Source organism: Diadema antillarum, unplaced genomic scaffold (genome assembly GCF_040938485.1).
Source record: "Diadema antillarum isolate AM-2024a unplaced genomic scaffold, OU_Dant_1.0 scf00000069, whole genome shotgun sequence".
Lineage (NCBI taxonomy): Eukaryota > Metazoa > Echinodermata > Echinoidea > Diadematoida > Diadematidae > Diadema > Diadema antillarum.
In genome coordinates this window covers 921,836-948,139 of record NW_027270958.1, presented here as the reverse complement: position 1 = coordinate 948,139, position 26,304 = coordinate 921,836, and the positions used below count along the sequence as shown (strand labels likewise).

The following is a 26,304-nucleotide window of genomic DNA, read 5'->3' as shown; positions in this document are numbered from 1 at the left end:
CATTTGCAGGTTTTCAGCGGACTCTCTTGAAACTGAAGATTTACTGTAATCTGCCCATTCTGCAAGCTTTGCTTTATGATGCATTTCATGGCAAAATTCCAAAGAACTGGCATGCTTTGTCTCCCTTGAAACTTTTAAAGAGGAATTGAACAAGGAATTTTGAGTATTTTTCACAAATGCATGGAGCCATGGCAGAATACTTGGTTTTCTCTCTTTCCTTTGTGCACATGGCATATAGCAACCATTAAAAATAAATCTTTTTGTTTGTATTTTCTTTAATCCTCAATATCAGCAATACTTTGCAAAAATACCATAATTGAGAATAAAATGTCTATTTGCTTTGTTGTGCAGTGGGAATATATTGCACAGGTATGAGGTGTGAAACTAGCCTTTGTTTACTGCACCATAACATGCTATACCCCATTGCCAATTTGACTATTGTATATTTATCTGTTTGCCAATCTGCAGAGATTTTTCTTAACTGGATTGGAAATGAAACAATATTCTACTTTATTTTGTTATGAGGTGTCTTTTAAAAGTAGTAACAGAGAAAATTGCATTATGAGAATTTTACAAGATAATGTTAAGATCTTAGAGCTAAGCCTGAAAAAAAATAATAAATGTAAAAAGGAAAGATTAGTGTTTGAGCATATTTTCCTTTTTTTTTTTCTTGCTAAATCTGTCCTCTTGTTTATATTGAATGATTAAATATCTCAGGATAATGAAAAGGAGTCCCTAGTACTACTGAAAACATATGCACATGTGTGTTACAGTTGTTGTGTGTGCATGTGTTCCACACTAAATCAATGTCTTGTGTGTAAGTTGTGTTCTGTACAGGGATTCCTGCAATACTTGTAACATTTCATATGGAAAGCCTGACAGTCGTTTATTTGTGGATTGCCAGAAATTTGCAGTAACCAATTCCTTTCCATCGTGTGCCTCCAGAATATCTTGCTTGTCTTTGCAAAGTGCGGTTATAAGGGGGAGGTGTTTTGGCACGTTTTCTTTGTGCAGGTGTGAGCCATTATGGCAGACCATTGGATGTTACGAGTGGATCTGTGAAAATCAATTCTATGGTCTAGCTCATCGTACTTATCGCCTGCTAAGGGTGGCCACTGGTATTTCTCCATATATGCAGAAAATGGCTCAAAACTTAGCAGATCTGTCCATTTTTCACGGTCACCCATCTTACCAGTGGTCACTTGATGAAGTATTTCCCCCTTGTTGCTGTCAAAACAAGATTAGTTATACCACGTTTGGCGATGCTGCTGTAACCGGCACTCTAACACTTAGGATCAGTCCGAGGTGCTACATGATATCTAATGGGCAATTAGGGTGACAATGCCACCCAAAAGTGAGGTAAATGTTTTGTAAGGTCATGATGTAGCATTTTGAAGTTTTCGTGGGTCATGGGGAATAGTGAACACTGGAGTCTCGTTTTGGCACAAAGTGTCAGGGAGAGTACCTACATTTTAGTGTGCTTCATTTTCGGATAACTTTAGATTGAATCGCTGGACCCTTTATCATGAAGCAGCTGTTCATATTGCAATTTTAGCACCGGTTAGCAGTTTAGTATTCATTGTGTTGAGTTTTGGCATTCATCGCAGTAATTTTGAGTCTCTTCATAAAGCAGTTTGAAGTATAAAGGATAGACAAAAGGTACCAAACGCACAAACTGTAAAGTGATTTTAGTGGTGAGGAAGGGGATGAGTGCTTATGTGCACCTTAATAAGGCAACGAAGATAGATACTCGGAATAAGGTTGGGAGGGGAGGGTTTACACGCTCGTTTATTTAGGCAGGGTTGCAAATGGAAATATCTAAATGCTTTTTAGATTTCTAAAAGTGCAATTTTGTGATAACTGATCTGGGAAAATGCTTACTCTGTACATAATTTATAGTGGCCATTGCTCATCTCATTTAAGTCATAAATATAATTGTACACAAAGTTATCCATATTTGTAAGTGTGTTTCATCTGAAAGGAGTCCTTTGTAGTATGCATTATCACGAAAATTCTTACTGGCCTTTATTTTGTGTGACCAGAAAAATGAAAGTTACTCTTTCTGATATCTGAAAGAAAGAGATACCTTTGTCAATCATTTTTATGTTGAAAAAAAAAAAATCATCCTTCTTGATAGAGAAGTCATTTCATTTTCACTTAATACAGTTTGCAAAGGATTAACAAACTTTGAATTCATAGTGAGAGAGCTGTGTGATCATTCAGTATGTTTGCAATGTTGTAATTTGTTTAGAGTTGCTGTGCTAACAATGTGGGGATACAGTTTGGATAAATGGAAGAATAAGGGATTAATTGTTTGTGCTACTTCCCCATTTCAGTAGGGGATGTGCCTGTAGTAGTTACAACTCCTGTAATATACTGAAAGCAAAACACTAGATTATCAGAAGGGTCTCTCCTCTTCATACAAACAGCAAGTGTGTAAAATGTCTACTGTACATGCTTGTGTGTGTGTGTTTGTGTGTCTGTATGTGTGCGTGTGTGTGTGTGTGTATGTGCGTGCATGCAGTTTAATAAGAGTATGGAAGCTATTGTTTTGAGGATTCCTATTACATGTAATGTTCTCTTATTCCCTAAAATGTAAAGCAAATGAACTTTGCAGTATGATACAGTGTATGATATGAAAATGACAGTAAGAAGTGTTGCCTATCTTTGCTATTAAACTTATAATTAATTCTACAGGTTTTGCAGCTGGGAGTGCGAGCTTCCCGTATAGTATAGAGTCTTTGATATGTTATGAAGCTGTTTTCATTTGCCAAATTTATATGTGTGGGGGAAAAAAAAAATGTTTGCATTGATGTGTTACTGTGTAAGAATAGATATAGAGATTGTAAGAGGCAATTTAGCAGCCATCCATCTACATGGCCACCTTGTTATTAATTTGATAGCATATGCCATGTGTTTCCCTGAGAACACAAGCAATTAATGAAATGAACTCCTCATTTTCTTCCTTGAGTGGCGAGGGAAATATAAAACTTTTAATCATTTATTTCTCATTGCTGGCATAGATATGAATTTCATGTACATCTCCTGCAGATAATATTTAAAAGGGTTTTACAGGATATTGACAGTTGGTAATGAAGGGATACTTGTACGTGATCAAGATTCCCTAATTAACCAGAGCATGCAGTTGACTGTTAGTTGTGTAGGCCCTGTGGCATAAAAGCTGGTAATTAACCTGATTATTTTCATCAATTGCCAAGGCCACTGCTCAAGCGCCGCATTTTAGAAGGATTTTGTTGCCAATTGCAGAAGGTCAGCAGCAAGTGTATTAATAGTGAGTTGCAGTAAGTCTTTCACGCAAGAGGGACCTTACTGCCAATACCAAAACTTGGGTATCTGTATCCGTTGATCAGATGTTGTCATTGTTGAGTGTGAAACAGTATTAATTTGACATGCCCAGTCTTACATTCACAGCTTGTGTGTGTGTGTGTATGTGTGTGTGTGTATTTATATGGGGTATGTGCTAGTATGTGTGTTTGCATGCATGTGTGTGTGTTTGTGAATGCATGTGCGGTGCGTGCACGTGGTTGTGCATGCGTTTTTTGTACACTTGCGAAGTATTCCTTGCATATGTAATGTGCGTGAGGAGATCGAACAAAGCAGGGCACACCTTAATCAATTAATTGTGCTTACTTTTTTCCTACATTTGTGGACATGAAATCTGTGTCGTATGAGATTCTGTAATGTTTGGCAGCAAATGAGCTGCCTATCTTTCTTTCTCTTGACTTCTTTACCTCTCTATCTCTTCTCCCATTCCTTTTTCACACTCCTCTCTCTGTACATCTAATGGCATGATCTATAAGTTCATGCACTTTCAAACACCTGTTAGTGCCAATTTTTGTCTCGTCTGGTATCATTTTATGCAATACACGCGTCTAGAGATCTTGCGTTACTGACGTCTGAAGACGAGTTGGAGAATCACAGATGGCGCAGAAATGTGCGTGTGCGTTTACATGCGTGAATAACAAAACCGTTTCATACTAAGGGAAATATATCCCCGAAGCAGATGAGGAAAAAAAAAAAATCAAGTTGTATTTTATATCAGTGTACGTTTGTGTGTGGGACCTCAGCGTGCAGCGTGCGCGATTTGAATTTTTTCTAGCAAGAGGCAGAAATGTACACTCGCATGAGGCCTGCAGTAAATTGGAGAAGTTGCGACGATGAGATGTGTATAAAAAATGCAGAGATACATTAACTCACCATGAATATTGCTGACGGATCTCGTCACAACAGCATGTGTGTCTGTCCAAAGAGAAACGTTCGTGTTGATAAATGACATTTTCTTGCTGTGTTCACAACGGGTCTTATGTGTATTTGCTATTCATGTAAGCATACAGTTCTTTATGAATGACAAGAATTGATTATTCCTCGAAATCTCTCGTTTTCTGGTTGATAATTGTTTCATTTTTTTTTTTAGAAGGAACCATTATGGAAATCAAATTAAAAATATCTTTGGTGAATAAGTAGTCCGTTTGAGAGATAACGTACAATGTAATGCAGTATCAGAACATTGCCGTGAATTCTTGGGTAATCCCTAACAACTGAGAATGAAGTTTAATCAGATTATGTTCAAATGTATTAAGAAATGGGGAGTAAAGAACCTTTACAATGTGCTCAATTTGTCAGTATTAAGTTCAACTGCAGTCCATTGATTGGAAAAGACTCTTTGAAGAGGCTGTGATAGAATTTACTATTGCATCTAATTGAAACAACCACCAAACAAAAAAAATGTACAATTGGTAACTAAGCAGTCAGTCGCAGCCACAATAATGTTTGCGTCACGCAAAGAGAAGTGGTCTCTTTCTTGTTGTTTCTCTTTGCATAGGATTATGTCTGTGACGTGGCCTGAATACCATACCGACTCATCAGAGATTATGTAAATGAAACTTTGACCTCCATTGATGTCATGGCAGCTTCTTTTTTTTTTTTCTGTGAGTTGGAGCATGTGTAGAACATGTGATTTGTAATAAGATGTACATCACCATCTTCAAATGTATCATCCATCAACATAAATTGTGCATATGAAGATGACCATCATTTTTGTTGTGCCATGCCCATGCATGTGTGAATTGGCTTTTTATATATTTTTTTTAATGTAAGTGGGAAGAATGGGGGAAACAAGAGGCCAATTCTGATGTTGAATATGTCTAAACAGATTTCTATAATGATAAGCTGTAGATTTTATGGGAACCTTGTTATGGATAATTGTTCACAATGCAGTTCAAGGGCTAAAGAAAAGAACAAAAATTATCAAGGTACTTCTCTAATATATTGAAATTTGTTGTAGTTGTTGGTTTTTTCAAAATAGTATACACTGTAGTGTATCTCATTCCAGCCTCAATGACATGTCTTGGTTAATTGTTATTCTCAGGGGAGATAGTACCCTTCAGGGAATTTCCTATTCGGGATATGACATCATAACAAGGTTCTCAATGTCTTGCCCCTATCAGTGAATGCCACAGAAAATATTGCTTTTGATCAGATATGAAGTAATACAGAGTTTTAGTAGGATGATATGAGAACAATGATCAGCAACTCAGCATATAGACCTTTTAACACACATGGTCTTTCAATAAACGATACACAAGATTTGTTCTGAAAGAAAACAAAAAAATACATGGGCCTTCAGTCCTTGTATAAAAGTTAAGATCAAACATAAATCAGAAATCAAACATAAATGTGTGCATACATGTACTTGATTCTGATTGGCAGAAACCTGACTTGTGTTTGATTTTGGAACTTATTTTAGATTGCATTTATTTTTTTATGTAACTGGGCCCAGATCATGTACTGTCAGGTACATTACAGTGAACACCAGGCTGTGATAGCACTTCAGGCACATACGGACACAGGCCCCGTTTCTTCACCATGTAACTGGGGACACCTAGGCCATGTGCCCTTGAGGTGATGCAGTGGATTGTTGGGTTGCTTGGTACTCATGTGGTCTTGGGATTGTGATCACCTTCAATCTTCCTCTCAGCTGAAACTTCGTAACTTTATACGGTATTGTAGATCGTATATTGAGCCTGGGACTGTTTACCTGTGTGTCATTAAAAAAAAAAAAGAGTTGATAGTTATAAACATATTTTCTGTGGCATTCCCATGGAATATAGTAGACTTGGTTGTCATGAGGTATGTCTTGCCTGAAACAGGCCCCATATTGTTGTAATGATGCGCAAATGTTGTGTCATGCTATGAATCACTTCTTTCATACCATTTGTAAAGGAACTTTGTCTTTTTTGAAGGAGATGGTCACTTACTATATGTTAAAACTATTTTATAACTTATTCTACTCTGAGCACAGGTGTGTGAAAATTTTGCTGACGAGGAGGAGAAAAAAACCAGCATAGGAAAAAATATTGATTCTTTGAACTGTGAATGCAAGTTGTGGGACAACAGACTTATGACTGGGTAGTTGAACTTTTTTGAAAGGAGAAGAGAAACAAGCATTACTAGAGAAAAAAAAAACAAAAAAAAAACTATTTTGCTGTTGTCGCTGGATATTTACAATTTTAAAGTTGATGAGCAGGTCGTACCAAGCTCTATGTTTTATTCAGAATGTCGTCGCATTCCTTGGAAGATGAAATCACATGAAAAAGAGATCAAATTAAAAAAAAAAGAAAGAAAGAAACAAGAAAGAATCGCTTTCATTCATGTAATGAGAATGTCTTTAAAAATCTGGCTTCCCTGCTATCCAGGAATCCTGGAGCACACGTGTATATATTCAATAGATATTTTGAAAAACACAAACATGATTGGTAAAAAGTTGAAATTAATACAATTGTGTAATGCAAATGACCAGGGGAGAGTTTGTGGTGGTCATTGAAAAAGACATTTTCTAGTCCTAGTCACTCTTGCACAACATCAAAAGACGTGGCATTAAAATATTTAAATCATCAAAATTTGACTCATCTTTTTGCCAGGACGAACAGTTGAACACTTACTAAACCATGACTTTGTGGACATTTCAAAACAACAGACCTTGGACAGCTTGGTACGACATTTAATTTCTGTTATTGTTACAATAAAAGCATCAAGAAAAGTCAAGTTGCCATGGTTTTCTGTGTGGTTTGTAGAGAGGATTGTCAAGAGGCAGTGATGTTGAAGTTAATTGGAAGTTTGATTTGAAAAGAGTGTTGTTCAGTATGAATGGAGAAAAATGAAACGAAAGGAGTATAGTCAGTGAACATTGTGAGATTTTTCTTCTTTTTTTAAACAAGATGGTTTTTTTTTCACTTCCATTCAAATAATACCAGACTGAAATTCAGTCATGCTCTCACAATTTCTTATTCATTTTGTGTATGATAAAAATGACAAACATCTTATAATTCAGCTTGTAGAAATTATAAAACTTGCTTTAAAACCACCCAAAATAAAAAAAAAGAACAGATGTTAACTCTGATATATCTTGGTAAGGGAACATGCTTTTACTTGTATTAGCTAAAAATAACTTTCTGAATTTCATATAAAACATGCATGAAAAATTGTGAGGGTATGACATCAACTCACTCATTTGAATATTCATAAGGACTGGTCAAGAAATGTTTTCAGAAAAGAAAATGTGAAATTTCAAAACGTTTGTCAAATCTTCCTTTATTTCTTATCTAATTTTTATCATTTTTGTATCATGCTGTTGGGAATTTTTTATCTCTTTCTTTTGAAGTTTATTTATTTTTGGGGTGGATTTCCTCTTTAATGGGTTAAAGTGTGACAGTGGAAATTTCTGTATGACTTGAAAGGCAAACTCAACAGACTCTTTATCCACTCAATAGGAAAATACTTGCTGTCAAGAAGATGTGATAGCACAATACATTGTACATGTATTCACCATTGTCACTACTGCATAATATTCCATGCACCACACAAGCAAGACATCCATAGCACCACATTAAATGTTACAAATTTATCTTTAATTGGTACTCATGGGGTGACATACATGTATATACAATATTGCTACGAACACCATAGAAGGCAAATGCACCCTGTACAACACGGACAGTCTATAGGGCAAATCTGAATTACTGTCTTTCTCCTTCAAACACGCGCGCGCGCGCACACACACACACACACGCCAACTCCCTATCTTTACTGTCTGACGAATATCACTGTACATTCCGCATGTGTACATTGTATTTCAATAGCACCTGTAACTGTCATACTTGTTTATCACGGATGACACGCGGGAGTAGAATTTACAGATGTTTTCTGTATTGATTTTGTTGGCATCTAGTCAACTATGCACGAGTTGTTTGTTTGGGTTTTTTTTCCACAATCTGATAGTCCTTTTGGCCTTGAGTCTAGAAGAGTTATTTCAAGAAGCGGCAAATGTTCAATCAATACACCAGAAAGAAAAATATTAGTGATAGAATTACAGAGACTCCAACCCCAAGCACCTTCTGATCGGGAGATTCTCCCGCCTGAAACCCCTAGCAAACGGGAGACTCCAATTTGATGTGCGCGAAGCGCGAAGTTCCTTGCGACCGGGGTCCAGCTCTATAGGGTTCTAGATGTTCTTTCGTGCTATCTAAAGCTTATTTTTTTCAACATACAATGATATTAAGTAAGAAATCATTTCAAGCGGGAGACACAGAGCCAGGGCGGGAGAAATTAAATCTCAAGAGGGAGAACGGGAGATTTTCCAAAAATGGGCTCTCGGCGGGAGATCTCCCGCCCGCCGAAAACGGGAGAGTTGGAGCCTCTGGAATTAGGCATATGAAAGTATACCGTCGTCTGCCAGTAATATAATAACAGTTGAACCCGTTATCTCCCTGGTGCATAAATTGCATTGAGCTTTCGTGTCAGGGTGCAGAAAAAACAACAACACATGAATATTCAATCATACAGAAGAAGTTGTCTATGAAACTGAAACTTGTCCTTTTTTAAAAGGAGAGCAGGGCTCAATTTCTTTACGGATTTGACGACAGTTACTTTGAGGAACTTCTGTTACCATGGCACCATGCTTACACACTACTTGCGTGGGGACCGTGCGATTCTGCAATACACTAGTAACACGGGTAAGCAGTATACCTTCTGCACGGCCCTACGATATCAACGCATCCAATGCCGATTCGGCCATACTCGAGTGGAAGTAGGGTCCTACTCTATGAGCATATAGGGCATTCATTGTCGCTAACTACCTTAATCTGCGATATAAGAATATCAATACCAATTCATGAATTACACCTGTAAAAGAATGAATGGAAAGAGCACCGTATACCTATCGGCAGTGACTACGCCAAGACATTCCATTTGCAGCAAGTAGAACTAAGGGAAGACGGCATAGTAGCACCAAATCATTGTAAGGCAAGTCACTGGCTTTCCACTTATAAAAAATACGAGTTTTTCTAAGTTGCAGAGGTACAATGTGTCCATTCACGCTCTCGTAAGCTAGGTATTGTTTGTTTTCTGTCCATTCCTCTTTAGGGGCCGCGGAATGTTTTTAAAGGAGGAGCGGGTACCCACGGGCACACAACAAAATAAGAGTTGCTGAAGTAACGACGATAATGATTTAACAATCAGTATTGCTATTTAATATAAACAGCAGTGGTTGTTCTAGCGGAAGACAAAAATCAATGGAATACCGCTGGTATACATCCTGCCCTCGACCATTAAAATTTGAAGGGAACAAAATAAGTCCAGAAAATTGCAAATCTGCTAACGAATGAAATTACGACGCGCCCTTGTCCCATGATTACTATTTTACACCGACAGTTTTATTTATTTTTTAATAAAAGCATTCAAGCTAGATTTCAGACCATGATTTAAAATGCGAGAATGTCATGGAGCACTCATCAAGGTGTGCGCCATCACGACGATGATTTGTCTTTGGGATGCAGTCGTTCCATCAAGGCGTCCAAAACTTTCACTACATTCCTCTCTGTTCTGTCCTTGATGTGCCACCACTTTGTCTCATCACTGCGGTCATTTGGCGGGAAAAAGTAGTCGCCCTGCTTGGCGCGTAGTTCCTCGGTGAAGAGCTTCTCGGGCTTTATCACGTTTTTACACGTCCGATCATTCCTCGCAATGTCCCTCAACCGATACGCAACGATATCAACGCCCTCTGGATGCCAGATCGATTCTTGATCGTCGATGTCGTCTGCGTTGGTCGCCTCCCGCACGCATCGGTTCAGGAGTCGCGCGTTGAGAAGTCGCAACGTCCGCACATCCCGCTGCATGCGCTCATAACCGTATCTACGCACTCGCGTCCAGAACGTGTCATTGAAGTACTGGTAGAGTTGTGAGTCGCCGTAATTCCACTTCTTTAGCAGGTTCTGCACGAACGGTGTGACTCGGCGCGTCTTCTCGCGCGCGTTCAGTTTCAGGTACAAGATGTCGTCGTAGTCCCAGCAAAGGAGCTGCTTGAGAAGAATCAACGACTCGTCGAAATATTCGGCGATCATCACCAAATGGAATCGCATCTGGACCTCGAGAATGGTATCGGCAATTCTCGACTTGCTGTCCATCTCGGTTGGCTCCAGGCCGAGATCGTACAGCAGCGGATTCCGGGCGTAGCGGCGGTGGACGTTCATATCGGACGTGCTATAATACTTGGTCGGTTCCTTGAGGAAACTCCGGATGGAGACCGGGTGGGTATCGTTGCCGAAGTGGACGGGGAGTTCTAAGTATGTGTAGATAGACTCGAAGAGAGTGAGAGGGTCCCGTAGGATAGTGACGTAGAGAGAGTTGGCTGGCATCAAGGTCGCCACGTCTGAAAGCAAGATTATCGTATAGGTATAGTGAGCTGATTAAGTCTGAAAAGCGTATCTAATGCGAATGTTACAATAGCAGCCTGTGAGATGGGTTCTATTCATCACGCATCATCATTTGTACCTATAATATTTATGATGAGGTCATGAAGATTTCTCCCTTCTTCGATTCATCATTTACCTATACGAAAGGTTACTAAGTATCATCATAATAAAGGATCATCTTTGCAAATTCAAATCAAGTCGGGAGCCTTCCTCGTGTCTACAGGCGATTCCTGTTATAACGGAGTCCTCGTGACAGGCAGTAAAACCCGCCGCACACTATACCACTCACGACTATACGACTGACAGACTTTGGATCTGAAATAAACAAGCGTGTATGTTCTGAGACTATTGTGATTTATTTCGGATCCAAACTCTGTCAGTCGTATAGTCGTGAATCCTATAGTGTGCGGCGGGCCTTGTATGAGTTGTATCAAGATTTTGTTACAGCCGAACAGTAAAGTAAAATATATAAATGATCATATTTTCACCTAATTTTTGCTTCGCTAATTGCAGTGAAAATTTCGTTATAACCGTGTTCGTTATAACTGAAGTGCACTGTGTTACGGATCGAGGAGGCCCCTTCAATCACCATCTCGTATCTAAAGACCACCGCACACATACGACTTTCGGTCGCACTGCTAAGCGACTTTGGATCTGAAATAAAGACAACCAGGCGTGTCTATTCTGAGGCTAATGTGATATATTGATCCAAGGTCTGCCAGTCGTGCTATCAAAAGTCGTGTAGTGTGCGGCGGCCTAACCATGACCTGACCTGGTTTTTGGCGTGTCTATTAATCGCCTGTCGTCAGTAGCATGGATTTTTCGTTCTTATTTTTTTTTTTTTTTGAGGGGGGGGGGGGGAACAAACAAACAAATTGTGCTTCCACAATCACTGGAAAGATGACATGGACAATTTATTGTGTTCAGTAAAACTGTATCTCGTTTTTGTAATGTTGACAAGCGTTTGCTGGACAAAGTTTCGGTTGAGGGTATATCAGCCTAAACAAACGTTTCTTCAACGGAAATAAGCCCGAAAGGTGAAATGAACAGAATGAAGAAACAGGCGATATGGATTGGTCGGATATAAAGCTACTTGCTGTACTATATCTTGCCCTCTACATACGACTTCATCCATAAAATGCGTCCATCTTGCATCGAAACCGCTGAGACACTTTTCCCTCCATGAACGTGATGATGAATCTAGCAGATTTCTGCGCTCTTATTGACTTTACTGACCTCTTGACACAAGATATGACGAGAGATTTTACCCGCACGAGACAGCTGCTTTAAAGGGGTTGTATAGTTTCGGTTGAGACCTAACTTCAGGTTTTAAACTTTTTTTTCAGATACTGTGAAACCTGTTATGGAATATGAAAGAGCCTGTAATTCCAAGAGGTATATTCAACGTTTACTTGATGAAATTAGTTTTGAAATGGCTGAGATATCCAAAACAGAGCAATCCTATAAGGTGGGACCCACTTTTTAATAGGATCGCTTTGTTTTACTTTGTTTTTGGATGTCTCGGCCATTCCAAAGCCGATTTTCGTCAAATAAAGTTTGAATTCTTCTTAGAATGGTATGCTTTGTTCTATTTTATAAGTGGTTCTTGGCATCTCGCAACAAGTTATGAGCCCAATCCTCATCTCCATCAATACTACTAGTATACCATCCCTTTAAATTCAGGAGGTGAAATTTCAGCGAAAATTTAATTAAAATAACAGAAAATATGATTTTTTTTATTTATTTTTTTTTAATTATTATTTTTTATCTTATTTTTTTTTTTTTGGGGGGGGGGGGGGGAGAGGGATAATTCAAATGTCACTTAGCCAGCTACCTCGGTGTCCTATGGGCATGTATACAGGAAGTTGGCGTGATAGTCACGACATGACTGCAATTTATTTTGTGAGTATAGCTTCATTTTGTTTTGTAAATAGAATATAACCTGTTACACTCTCCATCATTCCCAAAAGAAGAAGAAAAGTCGTTGTTAAGTTGTTTAGATTTTAGCTAATATATTAGCCACTTAACAATACCACACACAGTTGAAATGGACTTATAAGCTGACGCATGTTCATTGCTGTTTGCCGCAGATACAAAAAAGACAGAAATAAATTAAAACAAAAACAAAAGAGGCGATACAGCAAAAGGGGTCACAAACGCAGAGCTACCAAGTCTCACGCATTCTGCGTGAGACTCAAGCATTTAGGGTCTGTCTCACGATCTCACGCATGGCACCCATTTTTCTCACGCATCTGGTGAAGTCTGCAATTTGGGCCAAAAATAAGGAGCATAGCTCAAAGGATTAAAGTGATAGTTGCAATTGAAGGTATATTTCCCTTTTGCCTTTCAAAATTAGTAAAAAATAGTCACTTTAGTATGCACCAGATAGCATCATTAAGAGCTAATAATTAAAAAAAAGCTCCCTCCCATGGGAGGGGGACACCCTCCTCTTTCGCGTGCGCATGCGCGCGAGCGCCGAGACGCCGAGTCATAAAAATCTCACTCATAAAAGTTTTTTGAACTTGGCATCTCTGCAAACGGTCAGGAGATGAGTATCTAAACAGGCAGTGTAATTGAAGGAACAGAAGGTGACGGCGAGTTGCTCCCTGATTACACCATTCTGCATAAAGAGACAACTACTTTTTTTTCTGTAATCGCCAAACACTGACGTCGCTGCATACCAAGATCACTACAAACAGAATACTAGTAAAAATAAATTGGCTATTTTAAGCTAAACAAAATTACGTGTATCAGAAGGCAGTCCCTGAAGTGCCCCAAAAGTTTTCAGTATCAGGCAAAAATTAGAACCTCACCTGCAGCATGGAATCTGGCATGGTGCGCGAACATATTGAATGGCCGTTCCCTCTCAATGAAACCCGCGGGAACGTCCCGACTGGCGTTGAACCTGCGGATGAGGTCGAACAGGTGTGTTCTCGCTGGAAGAAGAAATCGGAGGTCATTCTTCTCCGCGTGCCGAAACATGATGTTCTGCACTGTGGAGCTTGCGCACTTGTGCGTCTTCCAGAATACGATGTTGTGCTGCGGATGACACCCGCCCCAATTCGACACCGTTCCCCTTTTCTCGGATTCCCTGCCTGAGCTGGAGGGCTTCTTCGCTGGTGGAGCCGCCTGGTCGCGCCCTTGCCCCTGCCCTGGTAATGCGTTGCTGTTGGCTGCCGCTCCAACATCCACACGCGATATTGAGACGGGCGTGTTCTTTCGAACGGGATTAACAACCGGGAAGGTGTCGGGCCTGATCTGACCGTTCTCCACATCGTTTTCAAAATCCTTCTCCGGACGGTTCTCTAGATTGGCCCCTAAGATACAAAATAACCACATAGAGAGATACAATAGCTGAGGTTAACACCGATCAAAAAAAAATAAAAATAAAAATCATTGAATATAGACTAAAATACAAGTTGTATTGATTTCAAAGTGAACATCGCTTTAATAACAAATAATTATGATGATATATATATATATATATATATATATATATATATATATATACAAATGTAAATATAACAAATGAAATATTCCCTGTGGGCTATATACCGGTACGCACTTTACAATTATCCATTGCAAGCACATTGAAACATACACAAAAATATTAACATATTACATTCCAAGTGACCGGGATAAATAAGGTTCTATGGTCATGTAAACATAAAAGACACAAGCTGTATACATTGATGTAAAGCTGAACAAAAATATTCACTTTACAAATCAATAAGTCTTTAAGGAAGATTAAAATAAAGCAAGTATCCCTGTAGCAGACTGACGAATATGCTGTGGTATTTAATTTCAAAATCTTGGGGCAGCAACCGAAAAGGACCTGTTACCATACACTTGGGAACAGAGTGAAGTGATTGATGGTGTGACTGCGTGTGCATGATGTATTGTGATGGGAACAGGTTGGAGAACCATTTATTTTGTTTGACATAATGTGAACTATATTAACATTTTGTACGAATAAACGAAATCATTGCGGTTTCTTTCGGGCAGTGGGGGCAATTTGTTGACTCTTCTTTCTGCACATGGTGTCATAGTTTCCACCTGCTCCGAATGTTTGAGTCATTTATACTTAGTCTTTTACTTTAATGAAAATTCCCTTTGTCAACCCCCCCCCCCCCCAGTGTACCTCTGTTTTGGCGTAAGCTTATAATAAGCTTATAATAAGCTTAAAAGTTGATTAGTCAGCACTGTAGTCACTTGTGTCTAGGTCCCTCGTATGAATTGATTTTTTTTTTCCATTATGTGATCTCTTTCATAAAAATAAATATTCCAAACCCTGACTTCACAATCTTAACTATTGAACCCGTTTAGAATGTTTTTCGTATATTTTAAGTAATAATGGTCTCTAGTCGTTGTTTAAAGGCAGGCAAATCTCAGACGTATTGCCGAGTTGTCATAAAAATATTACTGTGAAAGACTTGTACTGCATCAAAGTGGAATAACTCAAGCAAACTAGGAAGCAGCTCTTCTACTAGAAGAGTAACCTGGGTCCCGTTTCATAAAACTTGTTGTCTGTAACAACTGCCACATTTCTATGACAAATTTGCTCTAAGCCAATCAGATGCAAGGATTCCAGTAGCTTATAAGAAGTATCGTAACTTGTAATTGATAACAAGTTATATGAAATGGGGCCCTGGTTCCATCATCAAGTTTGACGCCCGATGTACCTTGCCCGTTAGACATTATAGGCCCTACTATGGCATGTTCATAGAGGTGAAATTAAATTCAATGCATGTTTCCATGGCAACCTCGGCCCTTTGCTGAGATTGACACACCAATCAGCAACTAAAATATACCGTATGCATGCAAAATCAGTGTCAGCCCCGGAAAATAATCGGGAAAAATGTCGATGGAATGTAAAGCTCAAAGACATTCCAAGGTATTTTGCACCAGAAAGGTAACGAATAATATCTATGAGCACATTTTCAAACTTGTCTGACTCTTATATAGTCTTTCTGCAACCAGCTGGAACCAAGATTAAAGGGGCATTCCAGACGATTGTCATAATTTCACATCATGTAGTAGTCCTACATAAATCGACAGTTCCATCAGAATTTATTGTGGTCCTTGAGTAGAGAAACCAATACTCTCAAAAATCTTAAACAAATTACACTGAACAGTGTTGATGACATAGAGCCTCACATATTTTAGAAATGTAAGCGTAATTCCATTATAATACCGCTTGCGTAACAAGATCACCTGTGTATAGAATCTACGCATGCCTTCTTCTTTTGTTCTGCTTCCTTGAGCCCCAACTCATGTATTCTTATGGTGAGGCTGCCATGTCATCATCCTTGTTTGCTGCAATTTGTTATAAATTTTGAAAGCATTCATATTCCTCATCCCAATCATTATAAATTCTGAAACTCTGTATACTCAGTATAACTAATTTACAGTTGTTCAAATGTAAAAGTCTGAAAATCGTCCGGAGATTTCCTTCAAACATGTACAGCGTAGAATGTTCCTCAGGCGTGACGAAATGCCGCTAATGAGTAGAGAGGAAACCTCGCTGTCTTCCTTTAATAATCTCGTCCTTCCACCTGTTACTCCATGAGTTGCTTAGCCTCGATAAGAAATATGTACTGACATATCGCTTCCAAACATTACGAACCGCGGGTTAAACATCGCTGCAAAATTACCGGAAGAAATAATAATCACTTCATTGCGCGTCAATGCACGCAATTTCTTCATTTATTTTGTACTTTTATCATAATTTTACCGTCACTTAAATCGAATTGAATGTTCTACCTGCATACATTAATTTCTGCCTAGTTTGTGAGAGGTCTGTCGCTAGTAGGCCTATTAGTCATTCATTTCCTGCTTTTCACTTGTACAGTCTACTCGAAATGCGCAATTTATATCCACTCTTCAACAACCTTTTAGTCCATTGTTTACGTCAAAATTATTTGAGAACAATCAAATCTTGAAACACAATTTATCGTTATCTGATATACTTCAGACCAAATTGCGGCAATTTATTTCGTTACGATATTTTCGAAAACGCCGGACAAACTCTTTGTTTGATGAAATTCAACGTTTCTAGCCCTCCCAATCCATTACACTGTATGTAAAACTGTATTTCAGTAACTAACATAAAATATGTCAGAAACGCTATGACAGTATATCCAACAAGAGGGAAAGCGGGAAGAAAAAAAATCGCCAGTAACAAAAGGTACCCTTAATGAAATTTTGGATTATCTTACTTCTCCGGCTTTCACCGACGAACGCGTTTCTTTCACTGTTCTCCATATACACCTCACACACACACACACACACACACACACACACACACACACACACACACAAATTGACTAAAAACAAAGAAACAAACAAACAACAACAAAGAAAAACCCGAACAGGAAATTGACTCGGGAAATACCCTTTCTGATACGCACACAACTTATAGTCTACACACAGACGTCTTTCTATAGCTAATGCAATACACGTATTGTGATCATTGGTATCTAAGCAAACGCGCGCAAGACTTTAATATGATAATTATTGTTTGTGGTACGGGATCATTTAGCTCAGTCAGTATGTCAGACAGCGATAATTGTGTATGTTGTGTATCCCAATCATAAAATATGATAACGGGACCACGTATATTTATCTCGCCCAACACATATTTTGCTTACATTATGACCGGTCATAGCACAGAACTTTCACGTCGCAATGGCGACAGAGCGAGTATAACAATTACTCATCGCTTCATATACATGTACTTGCGAAAATGTCTGCCGCGGAATGATATCATCCATCCTTCGTCATTCTGTAGTACAAATAATACACATCGTTTTCCTCAGGTATTACTTTAAATTACCCACACACTGTACCTTCGAAACAGTTCTATCAGCCTCAGTTATCGCCTCGGGCGTATTGGACTGTTCCAAAGATATCATGCGCATGTGGGTTATTTTTATGCCTCCGCCACGTAGTGGTGCCGGAGGCATTATGTTTTCGGGTTGTCCGTCCGTCCGTACGTCTGTACGTACGTCCGTACGTCCGTACGTACGTCCGTACGTACGTCCGTCCGCTTTCGTTTACGCGATAACTTGAGTAATATTTACTGGAATTTTACCAAACTTGGTCCAAGTATGAAGTATGATGGGGCAATGATTTGATTAGATTTTAGGTGAAATCGGCTAAAGGTCAAAGGTCAAAGGTCAAGGTCAAATCATGAAATTTATCCGTTTACGCGATAACTCAAGACTGTATGGAGCAAATTTCACCAAACTTTGTTGGAGGATGATGTATGATGGGACAATTATTTGATTAGTTTTTCAGTGAAATCGGACAGAGGTCAAAGGTCAAAGATCAAGGTCAAATCCTAAAATTTATCTGTTTACGTGATAACTCAAAACTGGATGAAGCAGCTTTCACCAAACTTGGTCCAAGGATGATGTATGATGGGACAATTAGTTGAGTAGATTTTAGTGACATTGACAAGAGGTCAAAGGTCAAAAGGTCAAGGTCAAATGCTAAAAATGTTGCTATTTCCCCCATATCTATGCAATGCCTGCAGTTATTTTCTTGAAACTTAGTGTAGACATGTACTACTGCATAAAGATTCTCCAGAGAGAGTATCATGTCATAACATCAAAGGTCAAAAGGTCAAAGGTTAGGTGAAAATGTTGCAATATCACTTTTCTCACAAATGGTTCAATGTATCTTGATTGAACTTGGTACATGCATGTACTGACTGGCAGGGATTATCTAGGGAATTTAGGGGTCATGGGTCAATAGTCAGGGGTCAAAGGTCAAGGTCAACTTCTCAAAATGTTACTATTTCCCTCATATACGCCTGTACTAGTATATGCAATGATTGCATTATTAGTTTTAAAATTTAATATATGTACATGTATTACTTAATGGAGATTCTCTTGGAAATTTCCAGCCAGAAGGTCAAAGGTCAAAGGTTAGGTTTAAATGAAAAAAATATATATATTTTGTACTGGTAATTACACTCTTTCTTCATATTTTGAAAATTATACTCAATGCATAAACTTATAATAAGGTCGGTCAGAAGTCAAGTAAAAATTTCCAATTCCCCAAATATGTGTACATGCACTCTTTAATAGACAATTATAGCAAACCCAGTTCGTGGAAAGTGAACATTCAAGATATTTCTGATAAACCTGTTATTTCGATATTTTGCCAGTTATGTGAAACTGTCATCACACATTGTGAAGACATTTTACTATACACCTATTGGGAGAATCATGCATTATGGCGGAGGCATCAGTCGCCGTAGCGACATTTCTAGTTTACTAATGCCCTCACTGTCGTGTTATCATCCCGCGCTCTGCAAGTGCGTTCGGGCAGGTGCATGGTGAAAATGCGGGATTAAAGTAATAATTTGATGTTATGACAGTCACTCATGCGCTGGCTGTGGAATGACGTCTCGAAGTATACCAGGGTGTATACTCGTCACATGGAGTCCGTTCCTTCCTTACCTGGCCATTGCTCAGGGCCGGTCATCGCCTGATCGCGAGCGGCTACCCCGGATACGGTCGGCAAGCCAAGCTGAACCCGCTGAAGGTCATCCTTCCCCTCATATTTCGTCCAATTCCTGATCACTCTAATAGCAAAGAAAAATTAATACAAGAGAGTATCTTTGATATCGTATTTATCTATCAGTATGCATTAAAGTTTTATAGATAAATCAACAACTTGACTGAACCCTTGAAAGCATGTGTTTGGCAACAACATGTTCCTTTAGCACTGCAGTAATCTCGGGGTCAGATCCTACGAGACCGACACCCACGAGTCAAACAGCCCACGAGTCACACAGCCCACGAGTCATACAGCCCACGAGTCATACAGCCCATGAGTTCGACACTGGCAAATAAAGCCCACGAGTTCGACAGATACAGGCATACATGTGTCGGTCCCGGCGTGGGCCTTGTTTGCTTTAAATTTGGTCGAACTCATGGGTTGTATGACTCGTCGGCTGTATGACTCGTGGGTGTCGGTCTCGTGACGTGCACCCGTATAACCATATTATCATTGAAATGACCCTCGAAAGACTCTCGAGAGGTGCCATAGCAAACTCTGATCCACCTCATAAAACAACATTAGTATTTCCTTTCATTGTATACACAACTGGCAATTGAAGTAGGCCTACATCTGCTGTATGATACAGTGTGCAGGTTGCTGCTGAATGTAGTCAGACATCCGCGTCTGGCTTCCAGGGTTGGCTATTTTTGATTTATCAAAATAAAAGTGATTTATACCGTTGAGATTGACATCTCTTGGCGAAAGCCCTACTTTGGCACATGATTAGCCTAAGCAATTGCCTGTCCGTTATACAGGGTGATTCAGGTTCATCAAGGCCTGACAAAGTGAACTCGATCGCTGCCAACTGGCAAGATTACATAGTACTGAGTATACATCCACTTCTTTGTAATGTGTATACTATATTTTGTCATTAGTGCTTTATTGCAGTTAATATATTTGCTTTCTAAACATGTATTGGTTATTCACGGGGATATATTTTCATTATTATTCACAAGCATGAATGCAGAGCCACCATTAAGAATATCGCAAGGGCTTATTGAAATAATAAAATAGAATTTTATACAATGTGTATTGTCACCACTGTTTGACCATGACAAAATGGTTTTAATGACGGTAATGATAATTTACTGATGTCGTGATATCAATAATGTAGATGCATGTCGTTTGATGTTCGTATTACTTAGCTCTTTCCCCCTTCGTTAGAAGGTCTTAAAGCACGGCGGCAAAGCCTTGATACATGTACAAAGCCAAGAGGGTGTCTTCTTTGTTCGAAGTAAACCTTCCATCACGGCTAGCCTTTGGTCTGAGGGATTTGCAGTTTAATCCTTATACCATACCCCACACCCGGCGCAAAGTATCTGCGTCAATACACTCTCCCTTTTTACAAAATGGTGCTATACGATGAGCTCAAATTAAATTCAGGGCCCCATAAACCAGGACAAACACTGTACTACCAAGGGTGCCCCATACATCGCGTGTAGATAAATCCGACTTCAGAGCACTTTAACAAATGGTGGCCATAACTGGGGGCTTTCAAAGAAGAACAAAAGCATTTCAATGGCTTATGCAATGAGCCAGGTGCGTTGCTATGTCAGTGCATAGATTATCTTTTGTTAGGCATACTTGAAGCCCCCAGTTAAATAGAAATTGCCATAAAAAAACAGTACCTAAACCGAACTGGTCTATATACTGACAATCTTCCGACAGCCCTGATGTGGAGCTTTAACCTTAGAAGCGTGATCGAGTTGTTTTCTTCACGTCAGCAGTACATAGGAAAGTGATTATAATAGAAGGCCTGCAGCTTGCTCAGTCACGCGTTAGAGCTGTATTTCCTTTTTAGACACTGCGTTACCTTGGTTTGTTCGTTTGTTTACGGGCTTTGATCGTGAGTTCCTTGTTCTTCCTCATCTCTCCATGAACGAGACAACGACGTTAAAGAAAACACCATGAGCTGCGCTGTCTATACCGTAGTTTGCTTCACAAAAGCAAAGACATCTGTAGGGGGCCCGCCACACAGGGGGAGCAAAATCACGACAGAGTGAGAACACTCGGGACACGCAGACAAGATATCTTCGCAAGTCATGCTGTTCAGTTTGTACTCTGGCTTTCGGCCAACCACGTCCTTCGTTCGGAGTATGGAGCTAAGGAACCTGAGTTTGACAAGGGAGGTGGAAATGGGGTTGCACCTCCCTGGTTTGATGGCAAATCCGTTCCGTAGTATACGTTGACCCACTCAACAAACAGACCGGGAGAAGTTTGCTCGACATCAAAATAAAGTCATCGACTTTAAAAGTTGTACAGCGATACAGTATTGGCCGCCGAGATTATTGGAAAAACAAAATATGCGTTCAAACTTGCGGTCTTCACCAATTTCTGTTGATTATTTCACGTAAAATGATGATGGTGATGATGGCGGAATGTGATTTCGTTTAATGTGTTTGTTTGTTTGTTTTTGTTTTTGTTCTTGTTCAGAGAAAGAACAATGAAAATAAAGGGAATATTTTATGCTCACTGTGGCTGAAGCATATGGTTGGAAGTACAATGTATGTACTAGCAACAACACAATATCAACAACATGCTGTGTTGTAAGAGCAATTCCCTCACCAGGGGTCCGTTTCATGAAAGTCTTATGAGAGAATTTTCCCTCATAAGACACACATAATTATGAGAGACTTCATGACATGGATTTGAAAGTCTCTGCATACTTATGAGCGATTTAGCCATCCTGAGGTTTACAAAGACTTTTATGTCATGACTTCATGAAACGGAACCCTAGTAATAAGTAAGAAAATACATACAGGTATATCTGCGGTCATCGATTTTTTGAGGAGGTGGCTAATTTTTTTTTCCACCTCTAGCCACAATAGCACTATTTACTCCCCTCCCCCATCCAAATAGGTACCTTCTCGCACCGTCACGAACCCTTTACCTGAAGTAGAGGTAAATAGGGCGGAGGACCGATTGATGCGCAAATAGTCGCCGCATTGTGTTGTTTCCATGGTGATGAGATGAAGACTTATCAAGGCTACACATGCAGGTGCAATTCAAAAGACCCTAAAACCACACGTCTTCTCGCACTTGTGTGTGAGAAAAATAAAATTTGGTTATTGGCCTTTAAAGTCACATGAAATGTTATATGTTATGTTGCAGAATGATTTATTTTTAGTAACACTGATCGTCTCATCAGCTATAGTGATTGTAGGCCAACTTCCGCGCGCCAATGTCATTACGGTAAAGTAATTTAAAACAAAGATAGTTTACTTTATTGAGGATGAACGTTTCAAATGAAAACCCCAGTTATAGTTACGATGGCAAATGCATGTACATTTCAACTAAATCTGGCATGTAGTGGTTCCTTACTGTGATTTTATTTTAAAAATCATACATATAATGACACAATGTACTCTGAATTTTGTTAAGAATAACAATTAACTCAATCACAATAAGAATAGGCTATATTCTGGAGACTACACAGCACGTGAATTTGGAAAGGGGTGTGCAAGCGAGCTTAAAATTAATTAATCATTGTCCTTTTTTTGTATGCATTATAAATGCCAGTAAAAGGAAATCGCTGTTCCGAAGCACTTGTAGAGTATGAATGACTATAATCGTATATGAACTTTTGATTTATATCCATTCGAGGAAATGCTTTTTTACCGAATAGGACTATATCTTATATTCATTGAAATACACCTACATCTATACTGGTTAGGCGATGGTTTATAGGAAGGGTCTTAGGCAGTAAAGTTGACATTCAAGTACAATTAAAGAGAATGCTAAATTTTCACTTCCCAAATATCAAGACCAGAATGAGATTGTCTGACATGGGAAATACAGTGATGGGGACTAGAAAAGGCGGTGTCCCTTTAAGGAACGCAGGAGAGGAAACGGCCCAGCGGCGGTCCAAACTCAATCCCATGTAGGGTTATTCATACCATGACCGTATGAGTCTATACATCTGCAGTGTGTATAGCGCCAGGAAGACATTGTGTGAAGCCATGAGCATTTCATGTCACTCGTCATAAGTGAGAGGACTCGTACTAACAGGGTCAAATCTGGTTACCACCTGCGTTCTATTTGAGTGAAATGTTATAGCCTTCCACCAAGGCGCACTGATAAATATTTCCGGGTACGCTGCTCGCTGTTTGCAACTATACACACAGCCCTGTCGCAGCACAGAACTCTCGGGTCAGCTAAATATATATCTGAACATTGTCTCACTCGAGGGTGATGGGCTAATGTAAATAAAATAGTGATCAAATTATAATCCCGGTCTTTTTTTTTCCAGGGAAGCCTCTTTAGTGCTGTCACTGCTCTACCAGAGGGCACTTAGTACCCTCACTTTGCCAAGCGCCCATTATTATACTGGAACGAGAGGGAGTACATCGTTTGTAAAACCATCTCGTCCAAGGACGTATAAGCACTTGAAGGGATTCGACTTCGGATCTCCGCACGAAAGTCAAGCGTCTTATCCGTTATACCCGACTTATGGCGTTCGATCAGTGATCTCCCATTCCGCCATGCCTCCGTCACCACGGCTGATTAAATTCATCAATGTTGCATCGTAATACATTATGAACGAATCGCGCAGGGTGCATACAATGCTACCATGTAAGACTCTTACAGCATTAAAACTTGCTATTGTTATAACCGTACATGTATTCACAATATATCTTTGGAATAGGCTTTATGCATCAATAGCATTCGTATCCCGCTCTATAACTGCTCCCACCGAGTCATAGGATTAGTAGGAAGGCACAATAATAATGAGAACAATAATATTGATGATTATAATGATAGTATATAGCCAGTATGATGATAATGGTTATCATAAAATATATAGGACTACATACTATATAATATATATATATATATATATATATATATATATATATATATACAATTCTTCTCCTTCTTTTTGAGGCGCTGGTTTTTTTCACCGGAAACAAATCAATTCATTCGAATATACCTGCAATTTAATACCAACATAAGAAACATAACTACATTTCATTTTTAGGAGGTACATGAGCTCGTATCTCCTTTGGCAGTCACTTAAATTGAGGAGAACATTAAATTTTCTCTTCCAAAAGATCAAGACTGGAATCAGATTTGGTCCGACATGGGAGATAACAATAAATGATGGAGATAGCAATAAATGATGGGGACACACGGGAAGCGGCATTGCAGGAAATGAGCCGACGTCTAGTCTAAACTCAGTCCGATGTGGGATTATTGTCGTGCAGGATCGTTAACTTGGTCCATACATCTGAACAATACAGCGCCAACACGACCATTCTACAGATACTAATCTTAACCACATTCATTTCTTTAATCGTCACCACGATGTGGTTATTCTTTATGATGATAGAGATTTGAGATCATTGAAGGTAAATGTTAAATGGATTTTAAAAAGATAACAATTGGCAGTGCTGACTCTTCAAGAAGCTAGAAATTATTTTCCTCGACACCATCATGGGGGTCACAATCATATCCTCCCTCCTCCCCACTCCCCCTCCCCGCCCCCCTCCCCCACTCCCTCCCTGACGACGTTCGCTTGATCTGTCTCTACCCGAGTGCCTTATTTCCGGCGTTCATGCATCATACTGTGTTTTCCATTACGATTAACTCTAAAACACTAACACCGCTTGGCAGGCCTGAGAAGGCAGCTGTTCATCATTAATTAGCTCGCTTCCAAATTCCTCACACTGTAGTGTACTGAAGAAGGAAGAGAAATAACGGAGATAGTTATCAGGCAACATAACAACCTTCATCCATCAACAACAGCTTGGTAAAAATATCCATGATAAATATGGAAAGATTGCTTCGCCGGGGAAAGTTTTGCTTTATTACGTTAAAGGTGATGAATCCAATTCCTCGGCTCTTCTCATCAATATCTGCCTGCTCCGAAGCAAAACCAGATTGCCAATTTCCCTCATCCGGCTATACATGTATTATAAACCCCATCAGGGTCTAGTAGTTTGGTGGAAAGTGACTGGCTGAATTATTAACTTAGTAAATACATCCATACATCAATCAATCAATTAGTATGAATTAATTTCCTTATCAACACTTGATGGTGTACACAATTTCTATAGAATGTAACGACTGAAGGTTTTCAAAGATCTGGTGAATTGAGATGCTGTTTGTAAACAGACACAAAATTAGAAAATTACAGCAGTTGAAACAAAACACGGATTTTTAACAAAATACCCATCATTTCCACCAACAAAATAAGAAAGCTGAAAGCACTCAAAATTAGCCGGCTCGCAGACAAAAAAAAAAAAACAAATAGATGATTACCGATCAGCTACACCCGATGTTTTGCCTCGGAGATTTCCATTTTGGCCCTGAACGTCTGTGATCACCGTCAATCGTCGACGAGAACTTCCACCCAACTCTGACGTCGACAGAGGACTGTACGACGACGATGACCATGACGAATAGAAGAGCACGGAGAGAACCAGACTCGTCATTGCCACTGCGAAGAGAGCAACCCGACGTCGAATTCGGAAGAAAGGCTTGAAAGCCATGGCGTAGATAGGCCCTATAGAGAGCAGCAAAGCAAAACGAGGCCAGTGCTCAACGACGAGGCTTTAGGCAAGTCGTAGTGGTGGATGAGGCAGGCGTTTGTGACATCGTTCCCTCGTTCGACGTCACGGAGTCACTCGTACGAGCTGACACGCGCCAGCAGTGAGCGTAATGCCACTGATAAGGTTGCCATCGATCCGGCGACGATCTGATAACAACAGCAATTTCAGCAGTCACCACCAATATCACACATGACGACAATAATATTCACGATTACAGAAGCCCACGGGCAGAAGCCATGCACATAACAAGAACAGGCGAAGAAGCTCACGCCGAAGATTCTATCGTAATTAGGGACATTAACAGGACAAAGGTGTAATATCCGCCAGGGATTACATAGTAGAGCAGGTTGTTTTCTATCATTCGATTCGAATGATGCGAGATTGGTAGACGGAAAAGAGAACGAAGTTGTTGA

At 39.5% G+C, this 26,304-nt stretch overlaps 1 protein-coding gene across 1 annotated transcript; it reads right to left on the bottom strand.

Moving 5' to 3' along the window:
- Positions 1–9,761: 9,761 nt before the first annotated feature.
- LOC139716681 (galactosylceramide sulfotransferase-like) lies at positions 9,762–25,831 on the bottom strand. The gene is made up of 4 exons (XM_071628210.1): positions 25,602–25,831; positions 19,238–19,362; positions 13,583–14,086; positions 9,762–10,726 (listed from the first exon to the last, which is right to left on the bottom strand). Exons 1-4 carry the CDS (start codon positions 25,829–25,831, stop codon positions 9,825–9,827), a joined length of 1,761 nt encoding a protein of 586 aa, XP_071484311.1. The 3' UTR covers positions 9,762–9,824.
- Positions 25,832–26,304: the final 473 nt, after the last annotated feature.

Coding starts and splice junctions, on each gene's coding strand:
- LOC139716681 (XM_071628210.1), bottom strand. CDS start 25,831: ATGGCTTTCAAGCCTTTCTTCCGAATTCGACGTCGGGTTGCTCTCTTC. Junction 19,363..25,601: donor ACATCGGGTGTAGCTGATCG/GTAATCATCTAT, acceptor CTTTGCTATTAG/AGTGATCAGGAATTGGACGA. Junction 14,087..19,237: donor CGGCCCTGAGCAATGGCCAG/GTAAGGAAGGAA, acceptor TTTGTATCTTAG/GGGCCAATCTAGAGAACCGT.